The sequence below is a fragment of the Myotis davidii genome, unplaced genomic scaffold, assembly GCF_000327345.1.
Source record: "Myotis davidii unplaced genomic scaffold, ASM32734v1 scaffold523, whole genome shotgun sequence".
Taxonomy (NCBI): domain Eukaryota; kingdom Metazoa; phylum Chordata; class Mammalia; order Chiroptera; family Vespertilionidae; genus Myotis; species Myotis davidii.
Window position 1 is genome coordinate 2,616,816 of NW_006295054.1, and position 18,306 is coordinate 2,635,121.

Consider the following 18,306-nt stretch of genomic DNA (forward strand, 5'->3'; position numbering starts at 1 on the left):
CCCCTTTGCCCTGCCCCCCAGCTCTTAGCTCCCCACTGGGTTTCCGATCACTGTCAGTGGCAGGGGCTTCTTCCTGCTTTCCCTTTCGCCTCCCTGCATTGTGCCTACATATGCAAATTAACCGCCATCTTTGTTGGCGGTTAACTGCCATCTTAGTTGGCAGTTAATTTGCATATCACCCTGATTAGCCAATGAAAACGGTAGCGGTCGTACGCCAATTACCATGTTTCTCTTTTATTAGTGCAGATTTGCACAATATTGATACACAGACCTCAGCAGTATACATAATCAAATGGAGTAAAATAATATTGAGTGATAATTAGGAAGTAAGGAATGTTGAGTATTACCTTTGTTTTTAATATAATTCATTTAATTGTAAGTTTATATGTAATAAAGTTTAATAATAGATGTGTTTAACAACGGGCTCACAAAACTCTTGAAAATTTAACTCAGTACAAGCTGGCTCCAGCATGCAGCTAGTCATGATAGGACGACAGACTCCCTGCAGGATACAAATGCGGGTCCAATCGTTCACCATAAGTCAGCTCTATGCCAGTTAGATTGGAAGGGGGAAGGCACTAAAAGAAGGAAAGAGGGAGTAAGGAGAAGAGCTGATGATGCCCAGAGAAACAGTGCACTCCAGATAGCCCAGCAGCACAAGCTTATGACCCTGCTCTGTAACTGTGCTCTTTAAACAAGCACCGTCTGCTCAGGCAGGAGGGAAAGTGAGGAGCCCTTGCCTCCTGGAATAGCAAGGACAGGAAAATCACAGGGAAATAAAACATTCCATCCCTATCTCAACATGCCTTCTAGTTCATGCTGATGTTGACGGCCAAGTGGGCAGAGGCGGGGGCAGTAGATCAATGGTCCACTAAACAAAAAGATCCAATGGAAATTCTAAATTATCAGTGGTCATCACCCAACATGGAGTTGGGGGACCAAGATTAGTTGAATCTGAACCTGGTGTTCTGTGAACGTGAGGGATTCACGAGTCTACAAGGGTTGAGTCAGTTGTGATTTTTAAAGTATATCTTAAAAACTCATAAAAATGAATACACTAAGATGTGTTATAACCATTTCTGGCTTCTTTTGAATGCAACTGACAGAAACACCTGGCTTTAATTAGCTTAGATGTTGAGGGTAATTATTAGCTAATATCACTGAAGAAATTCAGGGGTAGAGCTGAGCGTTCACTTAAGATAGTTTTTGTCCAGAGACTCTGACACTGGGACCTGGTGTCTCTTTCTTTTGGCTCAATTTCTATTTTCATATGGGGGTCTGCCTTCAAAACCACAGGAAGGCGAATCTGCTCAATTTCTCCCTCCCAGCAATTGAATCAAATTCCTGGACTTGTCTCTGGTTGAAACACACCCAAAGGTCCAGTGTTACATCTAATGAAGCTTCCAAATCCATCTGCACAGCAGAATCAACTGAGGAATTTTTAAAAATTCCAAAGCATAGATCACATCCCCAGTCAATTTAATCACAATCTCTGGGTTGACATAGGTGCCATTATTTTTTAAGCTCTTCAGGTGATCCAATACAGAGACAATTTAGAAACCCCTGGTTTAGGAGCTCATAAGAATATGAAGACAAATAACCCAATAAAAAATGGGCAAAGGACATAAATAGACACTTCTCCAAAGAGGACATACAGATGGCCACCATATGAAAAAGTGCTCAAAGTCACTGATTATCAGAGAGATGCAAATTCAAACACCAATGAGGTGCTATCTCACACCTGCCAGAATGACTACTGTCAACAAATCAATAAATGACAAGTGCTGGCAAGGATGTGCAGAAAAGGGAACACTAGTACACTGTTAATGGGAATGCAGACTGGTGCAGCCACTATGGAAAACAATATGGAGTGTCCTCAAAAAAATTAAAAATGGAACTGCCATTTGACCCAGTGATCCAACATCTAGGTTTATATCCTAAGAATCCTGAAACACTAATGAGAAAGAATATATGTACCCCTATATTCATAGCTGCATTATTTATAATAGCTAAGGTTGGAAACAGCCCAAGTGTCCATCGATAGATGAGTGGATAAAAAAGATGTGATACATTTACACAATGGAATACTATGCAGCTATAACCAAGAAGGATCTCTTACCCTTTGAGACAGCATGGAGGGATGTGGAGAGCACTGTGTTAAGTGAAATAAGCCAGTCAGAGAAAGACAAGTATCACATGATCTCACTTATATGTGGAATCTAATGAACAAAGTGAACTGACAAAAAAAAAAAAATAGATCCAGAGACATTGAAGCATACAACAGACTGACGGATTTGAGGGAAGGGGTCAGGGAGTGGGAAGAGATTAACCAAAGAATTTATATGCATATATGCATAACCCATGGACAGACAATAGTGCAGTGAAGGCTTGGAGAGGGGGGCGGGTGCAGACTAGAAAGGGTCAATGGGGAAAAAAGAAGACATATATTTTAAAAAATATATATGAGTGTAGAATGTTCTAAATTATTAACAAAGTCAAGTCAGGCTAATTTCCTTAATGTCTACTTTAAATCTTTCTTCCTGTGCTTTCCCTCCTCTATGACAGAAGTGTTCCTCGCGCTGGTCAGGCTGGCATCCATCTGCATCCCCCATCAGCATGGTCCTCATTCCATTCACCCAGCCTCACATTGCTCTAGGAGTCATCCCTCCTCTGGTGCACATCTTACTGTTCCACCTCTCTGCTGGTTCCTTCTCCTAAAAAAAATGCTCAGATCTCTCCTATCCTGTAATACCCTTCCCTATTCCCTGCAGTCCCACCCTCCACCCCCTGAGGCTACTGCTCAGTGTTAGCCTGGCCTTCACTGTCTGTTTTAGAAGAGTGAGCTGCACTCCTGGCCCCTGTATGCCTAAACCCCTCCTAATCTGGTTGTGGACATCGCTACCCTGCCAACACTGTCCTCTCAACAGTCAGCATGACCCCTTCCAAATCCAAATGGCCGGTTCTGTCTCACCCTCTTAGTTACTGAAGACTGCGCTCTCTCCCCTGTTTAAAATGCCATGTTTTCTTTGTGTGTGTTTTTGGATATTAATGGCATCCAAAGGCTGCTTCCCTCACTAAATTTTTATCAATTTTATTGATTTAGGAAAGCCTTTGAGAAAATGTGTTGTATATGCATCCTAAACACAATTCTCAGGAAATACATATCAGTAGATACTAAAGGGAGAATACATTAAGGTAACAATTTAAAACACAAAAAATTTCTTTAAGATATTCAAAACCATCCTTTATTAGAGTGAAGATTTATAATAGGCAGATTTGTTAAGTATGGTGATCCAACAATGGAATACTATGGAGACGGTAACATTTTCCTATGGTAAGTGTGCACTGACATGCACAAGTGGGTATAATATTAAGAAGAAAATGTAGGGCAAACATATTGTATACATAGTATAATTTCAAATCTCAGTAAACAACACACAGAATAAACTGTAAGTCAACTTGTCTCCTTCCTCCTCCTCCACACAGTTGTGTTCCCATTCCAATACTGGCAACAGATCCTTAGCGACATTAGGTTTTACCTTTAATCCTAATTTGTCTTTGTTTTAAAATCACACAGAAACTTTTCTTAGTACAAATTTTAATTATAGTGCTTTGTCATATATTCAGCTATTTAATAACCTAATATAAATTAGTAATAAGAAGCCTTTTCCCCATTTTCTAATAGCCTAAGAGGCCTTGTCTGAATATAGGCAGTTATCAATGACTAAGAAATATGACAAGCATTTTGTTTTTATAGCTTTTGTAAAGGCAAGGTCAAAGTTCCTCTTTGCATCTGAAGGGTGAAGTAATATCCTTCAAGAAGATAAATGTAATAAACTTCTGAGACATGGGTTTTTTAAAATTATATATGGTATTGAAACTTTAATGAAGCAATTGCAAAAGAAATTTGGCACAAAATATTTTCTTCTGTAGATTTAATAAGACATAGATTTTTGATTTTTAGTTTTACATGTAGTTCTCAGATATATGAGCAAAATAATGCCAAGAGACTACATAAACTTGAGAGGGAAAAAGAGAAAGAGGGATCTAAACATTGACTGCATCCTTATATTCTTAGAAATTACCAGAATATCATATTTCATCTTCTCTACAATAGTGGGAAATTACCAAAAATATGTTCCTGCCAGAATAAAGTGACTTTACTCAGGTAAAAAAAAATTCAAATACATCAATCACAGTAGAAAATTTAAATCAAACTATCTTCTTATAGCTAACATAAGCATAAAACCATATGAAACTTTTCACAAATGATTTTAATTTATCAATGAGAAGCCTGAGATTCAGTGAGGAGGCTCAGTTCTTTTTTTCTGCCACACAGGTAAAAGCAGAAGAGCTGAGACGGGATCAGACATCTCACTTGCAAGTCAGTTCTATTTCCCCAACACCATCCTGAATGTGAAGGACTCATGATGCATTGCCTTGGTTGAGTTCTCTTAATATTCTAGATGGGCAGGTCTATAGTTTCCACCTAGAATATTAGAATGAAACATTGGTTCTCATTTTTCCAAAGCACGAGGTTAATATGTTAGAATGCCTATCCTAAATTGACCTCTCTTTTCCCAGTAATAAGTCAGCTTTTCCTTCCTTCCTTATCGGCACTGTCATTTCAGAAGGGTAGGGACTTCTTGTTTATAGAAGGTTGTATGAGGGATAGCCAAATACGCCATCAGAAGGATGGATACCTCCTGGAAGGAAGTAAAGTATTTCTAACATGCAATTCCCATCCAGAAGATGGAGTGTGTGTGTGTGGCGGGGAGGAGGGGCAGTGGAGGGAAGAGGGCAGAATAAAACTGTGACTGTAAGTACAGCCATTTTCACATATGAAAAGCTTCGGACCGCTAGGAGTAACATGGTCCAAACCACTGTCCAATGTCAACCCCCTGAGAATGCAGCCAGAAATCCATCACAGTCACCACCACCATCAGCAGCTGCGGGAGAACCCCAAAACCCGCCTGGGGTCTGGTTACGGAATTCTTTCCCAGTGGGGTCTATTTGTGAGAGACATAAGCCCCATGCCTGAGCAATAGATCAAACTCCAACAAAAGAAGACAATCTTATTCTGGAAACTTACTTTTAAGTACATAGTATTTTTTAAAGTTTACAGGCTGGAATGATAAATAAACTAGCTTTGATGGAATGAAATTAAGAGGTACGGGCAAAGGAGAAAGGTAAAATTTGAAAAGGGACAGAAAGTTAATGAGGTGGAGAGATACAGTCAAGCTGTTCCAGATGGCAGGATCTGACAGAGGAGGCCAGTGCGGGTTAGCAGAAGAAATGAGGATGGGGAGACGGGAGACCCGAGGTCCAGCAGAGAGAGAGCGTTCTCAACCTAGATGATAATCACTTCTGAATCACATCACGGAGTGGACGAGAGCCATTAGAACAGAATGCTGGAGGAGCCGTGCGATTCGACACAGATGGATGGCAAAGTGCAGGGGGCTCTAAGCAGAAAATGTAGGAGCAATCATGTTAAGAACAATGGTATTGAACTCAATGACTGATGCAAAGTTCTTTGGATTAAAAGAATGTTACAGAAGGGAAGAGATAGGAAAGACCTTCCTTTTCTCTTCCACGAAGACAAAAAAATGTAAATGCATTGTTGAAGTTGATTGCAATTGCACATAGAAAATGAATTTCTGAAGAGAAAACCTTTTTTAAACATTAGACGAGCATCGAAGAATTTAAAGGGATTCAGAAGTCACGTGAACAATCCTTTGAAAGGTTATCAGACACATTGTGAGACTGTCCCTGTTGGAGAGAATTAAGATGAAGATTGCTGGCTGTCTAAGATGGTTGAGTTTCAGTTCTCTCAGGAGACAAATCCTAGATTAATGTCTGACCTCCCCTTTCAAGCAGGATAATTCCAAGATTGGGGGAAGTGCAAGAAGCAAAACTGCAAGGAAGAGCATGCGCTTGTGATCAGAACAAAGCCCTTTACACCTGCTCAGCGCCAGTGGATAAGTAATGCCCCTGAATGTCCAGGCAGTTGAACAGAATGAAGGTATCGAGGTTGGGAGGAGAAATCCAAGAGAGAGAGGCAGAGAGAAAGAAGGCACACACAGCGGGAAGCTGCTGGATGCCAGCCACAAATATCTAGCTCAGACACCCCACTGGGACGCAGGGCAATGGCTGCCAGTAGTAAGCTGATGGAAAGGGGCAGGGAGGGTTAATTCTATTCTAGGCCATATGTGTGTTTGGAAAGAGGCAGGAAGAGAAAGCAAGTAGAAAATAAAATGACAGTGAGGCCAGTCATAATGAACAAGTTTGAAATCTAGACTAAAATGAAGACAAATTTTTGGACATGAGTTTCGAGCAGGTAGAAAGAAGACAGGGAGATAAAGTGAATGGTGACAAAACCCACAAGGTTACCAGAGCCATGGCCTCTGTGGACTGTGAGTAAGTATGTATTGGCTGATGTTGACTTTGGCAGACAGAATAAAAGCTCCATTGCCCGTGGAGCACAGAGGTTCAGATCACTGAGCTAAAACAGTGAGAAAGAAGTAGAGTAATACCAGTTATCACGACAGAAAACGATTCTTTGCATATGAAGCCAACCAATCTCAAGGAGAAAGAGATGACACCATCATGACAAAAGAAAGAGAACAAAGCCTGTAGAACATGAAAAGGTATTCCCTTCTCAAAGGACCTGTTCACGTCTCCGGAGGTACCGCAGCCCCTGGCAGAAGAAGCAGGGCTCTCGGAGGTAGGCAGCTGGAAGGTAGGTGCCAAGAAGCCTGGCTTTACTTGCTCAGGAAAATTCCTTTGTCCGATGTGGCTGGGAAGCTGAAAAACTGTTATTTTTGGATTTGTCTCCAAGGCTAGGTAATCAGTAGACAGTCTCATTCTGGAGGGAGGAAGGAAGAGTTGAGGCAGAAGACTATCTCTTCTCTGGATTTCGGCATGAGAAGTAAAAGAATACTTTTGACAGTCTGGGTCTGTCGGTGGCCCAAAGTTTCTGTTTTAAGGGCAGGGATGGGTCTTGGGAGTCAAGGTTATTTTCTTGTTCTTGTTTTATCTTGGTAGGGGGCCAATAAGGCAAATAAATGGTGCCTTGAAAACTTAGTAAGAAAAAGGACTCAATTCCTAAGTCTGAGAAGTGCTAAGTTCACCTAAAATATGTCCTGCTATATTATCGTGGGCCATGCTTTTATGTGGATGACCAGAGGATTTGTCTATAAATATAAGTTTTATAGATCTTTTAAAACCACTTCCCAAATAATAATTTATTTATTATTTTAATTGAAGTTATTGAGATGACATCTATAATAATAAAAGTGTAATATGCTAATTAGACTGGACGTCCTTCCGGACGACCTTCCGGATGAAGCTGGGGCTTCGAGGGAAGCCCGGGTCCTGGATGCCAGGGGGAAGCCAGTGCCAGCAGCCGGGGGAAGGAAGGCCTACACTTGCACAAATTTTGTCCATTGGGCCTCTAGTTGGTTAATAAAATTATAGGTTTCAGGTGTACAATTATATAATACGTCATCTGTATATTGTATTGTGTGTTTAGTTAAGTCTCCTTTCATCACCGTTTATTTCCCCCTTTACTCTCTTCTACCCCCCAACCTCCTTTCCCTCTGGTAATCACCATACTGTTTTCTGTGTCTATGATTTTTTTTCTTAATACCTTCACCTATTTTACCCAGTCCCCCATGCTCCCTGCCCTCTGACAGCTGTTAGTCTGTTCTCTGTATCTGTTTCTATTTTTGTTTGTTTATTTTGTTCATGAGATTCCACATGTAAGTGAAATCATATGGTATTTGTCTTTCTCTAACTTATCTCACTTAGCATAATACTCTCCAGTTTTAAAAATGCTGATTATCCCATAAAATGTCCCAGTCCAGGTTCTAGTATTCAATAGATATTTGTTAATTGGACAACAGATGAACAAAGAAACCTAAAAACTATACCCAAGTAAAATACTAAGAATATGAATGCATATAGAAAATAGTTTCCCTTTAATTGCATACATCCCTTTTTCCTTAAGAGAATTCGAAAGATATTGTAATTACCGTACTGCTTTTTCTTATGGGTGACATCAACTACAAATAACAAGGTTGTCTCAGAAACATGAAGCAGATCTTTCCCCCTTCTAAGAGCTCACAGGAAATTTGAGTCCTACCACTGTCAACGAATGCCAATCCAATTCATTTCAACAGACAGTTGCTAAGCATCTACTATGTCCAGGGCACTCAGGTAAATATCTGGAGGAAGTATATTGAGTGCAGCCTTCATGAGTATAAAGAAATATGTGTACTTGGGGGTTGAGGGTGAGGATGTGCGAGTTGTATGGGTAGGAAGGATGGGACAGAAATTTCATCCAAGTGCATAGCCACACTACACTCCCCTGAAAAAGACGGGGCATTTAAGATTATAATTACATACAATTCTTGGTTTCAGTATTACAGCCTAAGAAAAATAGCACCCCAGGTAGGGGTGAGGTGCTGGAACTCATGCATCCATTTCAGAACAACAGGTAGCACCGGTGGGACTTGAACTTTGTTGAACAGGGGATGGCAAGGTTGGCATTCCATTGCTCAGGCACATTCCTGGCCAACATTTGAACATCGAGTCAAGCACGCAGAGGAGTCAAATGATAGCAAATTGATTCCATAGAGATATTTTTGTTGTTGTTAAACCTCACCAAAGGGTATTTTTTTTCCATTTATTTTCAGAGAGAGCGGAAGGGAGAGAGAGAGAGAGAAAAAAAAAACATGGATGTGAGCGAGACACTCTAATGGCCACCTCCCAATTGCCCCCAGTGCCCCACCAGGCCAGAGATCTAACCTGCAACCCAGGTACATGCCCTTGACGGAGACCACTGAGGCACACTGGCCAGGGAGAGAGATTTTATTTTAGTCATCAACTGGAAGTCTTCAGCTAAATACCAGATAAAAAAGAGCAGATATAAAGATATTGGGGGGAAAATTGCAATACCAACTATGAAGAAGGTATCAATACTTTCTTCATTGATGTAGATTTTTTTAAATTTTAAAATTGATTTTAGAGAGGAAGGAAAAGATATATATATATATCTTAGAGAGAGAGAGAGAGAGAGAGAGAGAGAGAGAGATCGGCTGCCTCCCATATGTGATTCAATCAGGGATGGGGCCTGCAACCTGGGCATGTGCCCTGACTGGGAATTGAACCCACAACCTTCTGGTGCACAGAAGTATGCTACGAGCAACCGAGCCACACAGGCCAGGGCTGATCTAGATTTTTAACAACTATCTTAGTAAACATTTAAACCTCTATTCGTGGCATGTGATAGATGCTTCCATAAGACTCAGAAAACTGGAAAAAGCTTTAAAATATTTGTAAGAACTAAAAATTGCTTGGTTTCATTTGCATTCTGGTATGTAGGATTTAGAAAAGAATTTCTGAAATACACGAATAGAAAATATTGATTGTTTCATGATTATAATGTAAGACAAGCATCAAGTTCTCAGCATCAAGCTAAGTAAATGCTAAAATCAGATAAGAAAAGAACTTTTTTGAATAAGAGAGCTTTAAAAGTGTTAGCCGAAACCACCACATAAAGAATAGACTTTCAACAGCAATTCATAAACAGAAATTATACGTTTGTATCAATTGCAGAGGATAAAGTCAAAACAGCACTTACTACCTCATACTCACAGCTTAGTTTAAAATGGATTGTTTTTCCTGTATTCCCCCCCAGAGAACCTTTGGAAGGACTTGCTCTGCTATCCAAACAACTTGCAAATGCATTAGGTCAGTTGGGCTATAGTATCTATTCTCTTTCCTGTTACTGATCTATTTCTCACAATTTGCTTTGTGCTCATTCTTCTGCCAAATAAAATATTAATTGCATTTTTAGCTGCACTGCTGGCCATCAAAGAATTCTGATATGTCGAACTAAACTGATAGAAATAGCATCCATTAACATATTTATAGGTTCAGAGCTTAGAGCATAATTACATCCATTAATTACTCGACAGTGCTGTATGTTACAGGTTAAAAAGGGGGGGGGGTGCATTTTTCAGCTACACACTTTTACCCAGAGTAAAGTTGTTGTTGTTTTTTAAATAATACATTCTCTCTAAAGAAAATCCTATCTAAAAAATAATAATAAGACAAGAGGGCTCACATTTCTATACGTACCTAAGGCTAGCTTTTTGAAGCCACCATTCACTCATTAACTTTGGGATGGAATGCACGCAAAGTAAATGAGATGGCATAGAGTGATTTCCAAGAAAAACACACTTTCAATATTAGAGGCTGAATTAATATTTTAGAGTTGTAAGAGAGACAATCTCAAGCCAGTCATCCTTGAGTGTAAGACCCAGAGCAACAATTTTTACTTTCAAATAAAGTTCGAATATCACCTAGGACCAAAGCATTTCAAATTACCTACATTTATGAACGTGCAATTCTAAAATGAAAAAAATTAATGCTGTCCTGGGAAAAAGCTCACGAGATGTTGGACATTAATAGGGTAAACAATAATTCTGTGGATTCACCGGCTGTGTGGGTCCCGAGGCAGCCGATGGCATTTCAGTTAGTGTATCAGGGAAAGGACAGTAACACATGCTTGATGCCTCTTGACCAGTGAATCAGCAAGCAAAACGATGGTTTCCCATAATAACTTCAGTCCCGGACCCAGACACATTTTCTTTTCAGGAAAGAATAAAGTCGTTCAGGAAAAAACATACAGGCTGGTTCATGATTTCAGCATGAACACAACCAGGCTGAGAGGGGAAAGCCAAGCCGAGTTACCTGCACATATACAGCTATACATATTTCACTGACTTCTTTGTTGCCTGACAATAAACTGAAAAGACAGTCATATTTGAAAGTAAAAACCATTAAACTGTGTTTATAGGCCACCGCAACAGACTCGGTGAGTGAATAGGAAGAGAATCACGGTACCTTTAGTGAGTCGCCTCAGAATTTGACAGCGGCATTTGAAAGAGACTGCTATCATTCTTGCTCCCTGCTTTCTGTGGCCAAGTGTACTCGGGGCTCTGCTCGGCTGGCTGCAGCGGCAGCCTACGAATTCCTTGCGCACATACCACACGAGAAAGGTAGTCCCAGTGGGGAGTGACAACGCTTAATTCCTCTTGGCTGATGCAGAGGTCCGCTGTCATCTGGCAGAGCTGTGTCATTCACTACTACTACCACCCCTGCCCGCCACAGCCCCCTCCCCCTGCACCATCACGATGGCTTAGAAAGTAAGGCTGTTTCGATAGCAACAAAGCACCAAATTGTAGGAAGCAGGGACGACGCCGGGAGAGGAGCCATTCCATAAATCTAGCGCTAAGCACCACGCGGTGCCTCCAGTTTTAGGCAAAAGCATATGCATTCCAGGCAGTTCACCGTCCCCACCCCCTTCCAGCCCTGTGCTTCATGTGTCTCACTTAGCTGGAAACGCAAGTGAAATGCCTGCCCTCTGACTTTAGGAACAAATGTGTGCATCTTATGCCATGTTCTTTTAATAACAACAAAAAAAAGAAAGGCAAAGGAAGGATGCAGATTATCTTCGGGATGCGGTAGAGAACAATTATTTTGCGTCTCTCAGGGAAGCAGCCTCATGATCGTGTCAGAAAGGCAGGCGTCTGTGGTACTTTACACATAAACGGAGGGTCAAGCAGGCTAGGTTTAGAGGTGAAATGCAAGAAGGGCTGAGGGAAAGGGCTCAGGCAGGCAGACCACGGGGCAAAAGGAATCCCGGCCCCTTTAATCACCCTTTCCAAAACAGGACTTGGCTGGAAAGCAGCACAGTCAAGACTGTTTCGAAAGAGGCGGGGAACAAAAGCAAACAAGGCCAAGTATTTCTATTTTTAATGCACCTTACGATAGCCCTCCCCCAAACCGTTCTCCTCACGGTGCAAATAAAAGCCTTTGCGACACAGCAAATAGCTGTGAGTATCTGCTCCAGTGGAGTAAAGAGCAAATTAACAAACCCTTCACAATCCATTCACAGACTGACAAGAAGGCGGAGCTCATTTCTCCTTCTGCCAGCACCCGCCGACTCACTCCACAGTTCATACCCACGGACATTTGGTATGGAATTTTCATCACAACCCAAGGAGCTCCCACAGGAGTTAATGCAAACATTCAGAAAACAAGCAAACAAAACATACAGTTGGTCAGAAACTTTAAAAAAAATCAATTAGTCCAAATGAAAAGCTATATCACTGTCCAAATTATTTGATTCATATTTCTAGGACTCTATGAATTATTCACACAGACTTATCCTCTACTATCAGACTGCACAAAAACCTTCCCAGCTGGTTTCTAAGTAACTTCCAATGTTCCAAATTTAGTGATAGAGCTTTCTCCTTTCCATTCATAAATTCCACATTAAGTCAAACAATTTCAATCCCCTAATATTGAAATGCACATGCATTCTATTTTGGGTGCAATAGAAAAATAACTCCTATGTGGGAAAAAAAAAAAGCTGAGTATCATGGGTATCTACTTTAAAGGTTTTTGGAAAGAACAGAATTCCCTCACCAAGATGGTCTAGCTAAAGCAGGCAGCCACCACTGATCAATAGGAAAGTAAATTAAATGGATTGTATTGCAGAATCAAATTTTTATAATTGTTCCAATTAGCCTTAATCTGTTTTGAATTTCAACCCATCCTATTTTCATCCCTGGTAATATTTTAGCCCCTTTGATATTTTTTTGCTCTAGAAGAAAATGTACTTTAGTGCTAGAGAATTGGGTTATTAGCTAAAGTGAGATAAATATTTATAGTTAGCTCTCTCCAAGATCCTTCCCCCAATTTAACATCTTGCTTTAAAACCAGGCACTCAGAATATGCAGCTGTCAAATGGCATTAGTAAAATCTTGCCCATGGAACATCACCACTCCAGCCCATTATAATAATGTCTTTTCAAATAAAACTCAAAATCATGCAGGAATCTCTTGCCCCTCTGCTATTATGCCTGCTCAGATCTAATTTGCTTCTTCCTTAAGGCTAAAATGATCACATATTTCCCATCTGACTAGACGCTCAGGCTCAATTTCTGTAAGGATTGTCCGCTGGTCCTAAGGAAGATCTTCAGAATGACTAAAATGTCCCATTTTACTGGCAGGGGAAAAACTCTTCCTGGCGCCCTTTGAAAGGTTTCTGGGGGCTCAACTTAAGGGATTTTTTTTTTCTCTTTGGATAATGTGGCTGCCAACCCATATATATCCTATTAGCCAGCTCAGGCTCAGCTCCAGGAGTCTTAGAGAAATAGAGCCATCCTGAAGCAACCCCTTTCCAGGAAATGGAGGAATCTGCCCTCTGTTCCCACCGTTTTCCATTTTTGACCTCGCTAGTCCTCACCGATTTCCCCGGGAGCAATTCCCAGCCTAGTTCTTGCCCTCAGACCTTCCTCCGCACTCCACCTAATGCGAGCCTAGCCTCAGACCCTGAACGCTAGCGCTGGCAAAATGCCTTCCAGACCCGCATGGTTTTCTACCTCAAAAATCACTCCCCTGTAGGACAAAGGTCCCAAGGGGCCAAGGCAACTGGGCACAGTCTAACATAAGCCACCAGTGGGCACAGTGACCTTCATTTCTCAGCTACCAGGTTACTGTAAGCAGGTGTGTTTGGGATCCTGTCATCAACCGTGTTAAGTATGGTGGCTCCGCTATGTAGATAACTCAACTTTCCAACTCTCAAAGTGATGCTCTTTGAGAGTCACTGAGTGGAGACTAGGGACATATCAAGCAGTCAAAATGGTACAAAATATTTGTCTGGTTAAGCTCCAAAAGTGATCTGGAGAAAAGCTAGTTCATGAGGTTTATTCCTCTTTAAAATAAACAAACAACAAGAAAAAAATTTACGAAAGCATAACTTGCTGAATTCAGGGCTCATTATTCTGTTAAAATGATCCTCCTTATTTCAGGGTTTCTTTAAAATATTAGTTTTCCTAAGATACAATACAAGTATACTATGTCTATAGAGAACTTAGTGAGTTACAAAGTACCTTCACACACAATGGGTCATAGTTATTAACTGTTAGGCACAGCCCAAGTCTTTGGGGTTTTTTATTTTACTTATTTATTTTTAATCCTTAACCCTCCACTCCTCCCCTCCTCCCTCCCCCGAGGATATGTTTCCATTGATTTTAGAGAGAAAGGAATGGAGAAGGAGAGGGAGAAGGAGAGAGAGAGGGAGAAGAGAGAAAGAGAACCATTGATGTGAGAGAAACATGGATTGGTTGCCTTCCGTATGTGCCTCCAATGGGGAAAGAAGCTGCAACTTAGGTATGTGCCCTGACTGGGCATTGAACCCGAGACCTTTGGTGTACGATGAGTCTCTAACCAACTGAGCCACACCAGCCGGGGCTTTGGGGCATTTTAGAGTACAATGTTCATGGAGGTCTTAAAATGTGCCCAGCACCCCTTTACAACTTTTTATGGACAATTTCATTGACTTAATCCTTAGCTTATAATAATCGGCCGTGCTTAGTATCCTTTTCAAAGATGCTGAAAGCAGCCATGAGCCTCAGATACTATAATCCAAGTGGCCCCTGTCTGCCCCTTAATTCATGGAGTGTGTCAATGTGAGCCCAAACATAAGGATCGGGCTCCAAACAGAACCAGCCGCCGCCAAGCTGCAGCTGAGGACTCCTCTGAGAAGCAGGAAAAGCAAGACCTAATTTACTAACAGAGGCTCTCAGGGTGTGGAGATTGGGTGTAATTGCCCAAGACAGGATTTATTAGGCATTTTCTACAAATATTTTATGAGAAAACATTTTTGTAGATGTAATGATGCCCTTTAGGAAGTGTCATTAGGACATACTCTTGCAAATCTAGGGTGATTAAAAAGCACTTAGTGGCTCTGGGCCTCTGGTGTGCTGTGGCTGGAAAGGGGGTGCATATCCCGTGTTCCTGGCTCATCGGTAGGGGTTCTCATGCACCTCATGGTGCCAAGGGAAGGAGGTGGCCTTCACTTAACACAAGAAAGCCAGGAATGCTCCCACAAAGGTAAGGACCTTAGACACTTCTCAGCTAAGAGCATCTGGTGGGAAATGTAAACGAATGGGATATATAGAAAAGGAGAAATGCAGGGCAAAAGGAAGCAGAAACCATCTCCTTAAAAGCCCCGGTTGAATTCAGCTATTTACTGAAGCATTATGTAGAGAAAAGATGGTGTCATGGCCAAAAATCCAGGCTTTGGCATCAAGTTGTTTGCCTTTGAATCCTGTTTTTATTGTTAAATGGCTGTGTGACCTTGAGCAAGTTTGTTAACATCTCTGTTCTTCCTTTACAGAATGGTGAAAATCATTTCCAGGCTTGTTTTAACAATTAAACCGAGTAATTTGGGCAAAACGCCTAAAACAGCGAATTGAAAAAGGTTTCATGAGTCACTATGTATTTGGTAGGGAACGAAATCGTATAATCGGGCATTTGACTGCAGAGCCCAGACTCTGAAGGAGGGTGTTGGGATTAACAATTGGAAACATCACTTTTTATAAAGGCTTCCATGATTGCAATGGCACGAAGTGGCCGCCCCCCCCCCCCCCCCCAAGAAGTGTTCCTGCTCTCATGCCTCTCCTTTCTCCTGCTCCTCAGTGAGGGAATTAATTCCCCCAAGTTCTGTCCCTGCAGCTTGGCCTCCTTCCACGGCATTTTATCTGCTCCCAGGGCTCTAGCAATCACCTTCCCGCTTTGTCTCCCAAATCTCGACTTGCAGCCCAATTTTTGCTCTCATTCCAAACCACCTCCGCTGATCCTTGATTCCCATATTTGTTGGCACCCTTCCTGACCATCTCAGACTAGCCTTGAACTAAATCTATTCCAACTCCTCATCTTATGCCCAACAGGATGCCTGCTCCTCCTACATGAACTCACTAACATCACTCTCTTCCTCGGCAGTTCATTCATTTCAAGTCCACATTTAAAATTCCTGCCAATGCTCCCCTTCTGACCCTCAGCATCCTAGTTTAAACCTGCCTGGTCATTGCATGCAGTGGATTTCTCTTACAAACATTTATTGATTTGTTTGAGGCACTGGGGCACAGGGGCACTGGGCCCCATGCTGAATATACTGGCTAACTCGTTCCAGAATCAGTGGCCAATACTTTGAAAAAATGTTCTTATCAATATCTGAGTAGTTCTATGGGGGCAGCAATATTCTTCAAATTTTAAGTCAAAGTGTAAGTCAAAGTTTGTTCTTTTTTAGGGCTAAATTAAAGGGTACTTTTATATAAATAGTATTATGATTAGTACAACATTCAACCCCAAGTTAGGTCAAATACTTATGTTATTTGAAGAATTAAGAAAAGTGGGCAATCCAGTAGGAAGGATTCTATGGTTATTAAAATGAAAATAAAAAGACTACCTGTAGAAGCACAGACTAAAGGTGAGTTAAAGGAATGTTAATTTTCCACACCCCAGGGTACATCCAGGGGTCTATGCCACTGAGAAGGCAAAAAACATAACTCATCCCAGAGCCCAACCATAAGGAGAGGTGGTGTGTGGGCAGGAAACAGGTTAGATCCAGGGAAGAAACGAGGTTTCTAAAAAATGCTGGTGAAGTGGCCATTTCCAGCATCCCCACCACACCCACCCCATTGCCTTTTTCTGCTTTACTTTTTCCTGGATCACTCAGCACATTCTCTATTTCAATTGTTTATTTTCTATCTTCCCCAGTGCCTGGAACATGTTTTATTTAACGAGGGCAAGATTTTTTACTATTTTTTCACTGCCTAGGACTACACCTAGTCCAATATTCTGTTGTTGTTGACTAAGTAAATGTTGGGGTTTTCCTTCCAGTGGACAACCTTCATGAGCAATACTGTTTCTAAAGATCTTCTGCAAAAAAATGAAGTTAGCAAATTACTGTTTTAAAAATGAAGCTCTGCCACTTTAAGAGCAAATTCTTCCAAATAATATGTTTCTTAAAGACTGCCTGTTTTGGGGAGGGAGGCTAGGGGAGAAAAAGATCGAGAGAGGGGAGAGAGAGAGAGAGAGAGAGAGAGAGAGAGAGAGAGGTGCCATGTGCCCTCCTCTCCAGAGCACACCTCAGATTTATTCCTGGTGCTTCTGACAAGATGATTCATAGGGACCCTGTTGTTCTCCAAGTAATATGAAGAAACGCACAGCCCAGCTAGTTTTTCATGGAAGTCAAACGCAGCAAGAGCAACAAAGAAAAAGAAAAGATGAAAAAATTAAAAGAAATTCTCTTTTTGGCTTGGCCCTTGAAGAAAGTAGCCAATCTGATATAGATCAGATGAGTGTGTGGTCCACACACTCATCTGACCTATAGCACATAATTACAGCCCGTCAGGGATATAATGTATCTCTGCATAGCCGATGGGTCTGTTTTTAAAAATACTATATCCTTTAACCCACCAGCAAGAAACCTGTAACTCCATCTTCAACAGGACTTGGTTACTATAACAGTTAACCTCCAGCCTGACCTTGTTGCCATTCCAGCTGCTATGTTGACAGCTTTTGTTTTGTGGACCTAGGAGCTAAGCTTTCCAGAGCAAGAACACATGCATTAAAAACAAGCAACTAGCCCGGCTGGTGTGGCCCAGTAGTTGAGCATTGACCTATGAACCAAGAGGTCACAGTTTGATTCCTGGTCAGGGCATATGCCTGGGTTGTGGGCTCCATCCCCAGTGTGGGGCATGTGGGAAGCAGCCGATCAATGATTCTCTCTCATCACTGATGCTTCTATCCCTCTCTTCCTCTCCCTTCCTCTCTTAAAACAATAAAAATATATTTAAAAAACAAGCAACTACAATAGCACAGCTTCCTCCATTCTAAGACACCTTGCTCATATAATAAAATTGAATTGAGAATGTTTTAAAGTATTCTATAGACACATAAAAACCTAAAGAATTTAAATAGGAGGAAAAGTTAAGTCTTGACATAATTGTTTCATGTAATACAATGAAATGGACAAACTCCACTTCTTCAAGCAATGCGGAAAAACACATACAATTGAGTGGCAAATGCCACCAAGCCCCAGAATACTGGTATTTTAATCCAATAACACTGATATGATGGTAGAAGGTACAATAAGGGAAAGCTGCACGTGGGAAATAGGATGGCAGCATTGAAAGACGTCCTAAGGCAGTGGTCGGCAAACTGTGGCTCGTGAGCCACATGCGGCTCTTTGGCCCCTTGAGTGTGGCTCTTCCTAAGCCTTAGGAGTACCCTAATTAAGTTAATAACAATGTACCTACCTATATAGTTTAAGTTTAAAAAATTTGGCTCTCAAAAGAAATTTCAATCGTTGTCCTGTTGATATTTGGCTCTGTTGACTAAAGAGTTAGCCAGCCACTGTCCTAAGGGGACGGAAGCCTCAGGT

General features: G+C 41.3%; 1 protein-coding gene across 7 annotated transcripts in view; it reads right to left on the reverse strand.

Annotated features, from left to right (window-relative positions):
* The window catches only part of GRIP1 (glutamate receptor interacting protein 1), a 441,012-nt gene that overhangs the window by 291,784 nt on the left and 130,922 nt on the right, over window positions 1-18,306 (reverse strand). For 2 of the 7 annotated variants that reach the window (XM_015567759.1, XM_015567758.1), the window contains exon 1: window positions 10,912-11,137. The exons of 4 other annotated variants lie outside the window; for them this stretch is intronic. In XM_015567759.1, coding sequence (XP_015423245.1) covers window positions 10,912-10,966 — 55 coding nt within the window. In that variant the 5' untranslated portion in view covers window positions 10,967-11,137. Of the gene's footprint in view, window positions 1-10,911; window positions 11,201-18,306 lie in introns of those variants that run through there. One more of the 7 variants, XM_015567760.1, reaches the window with a different exon arrangement.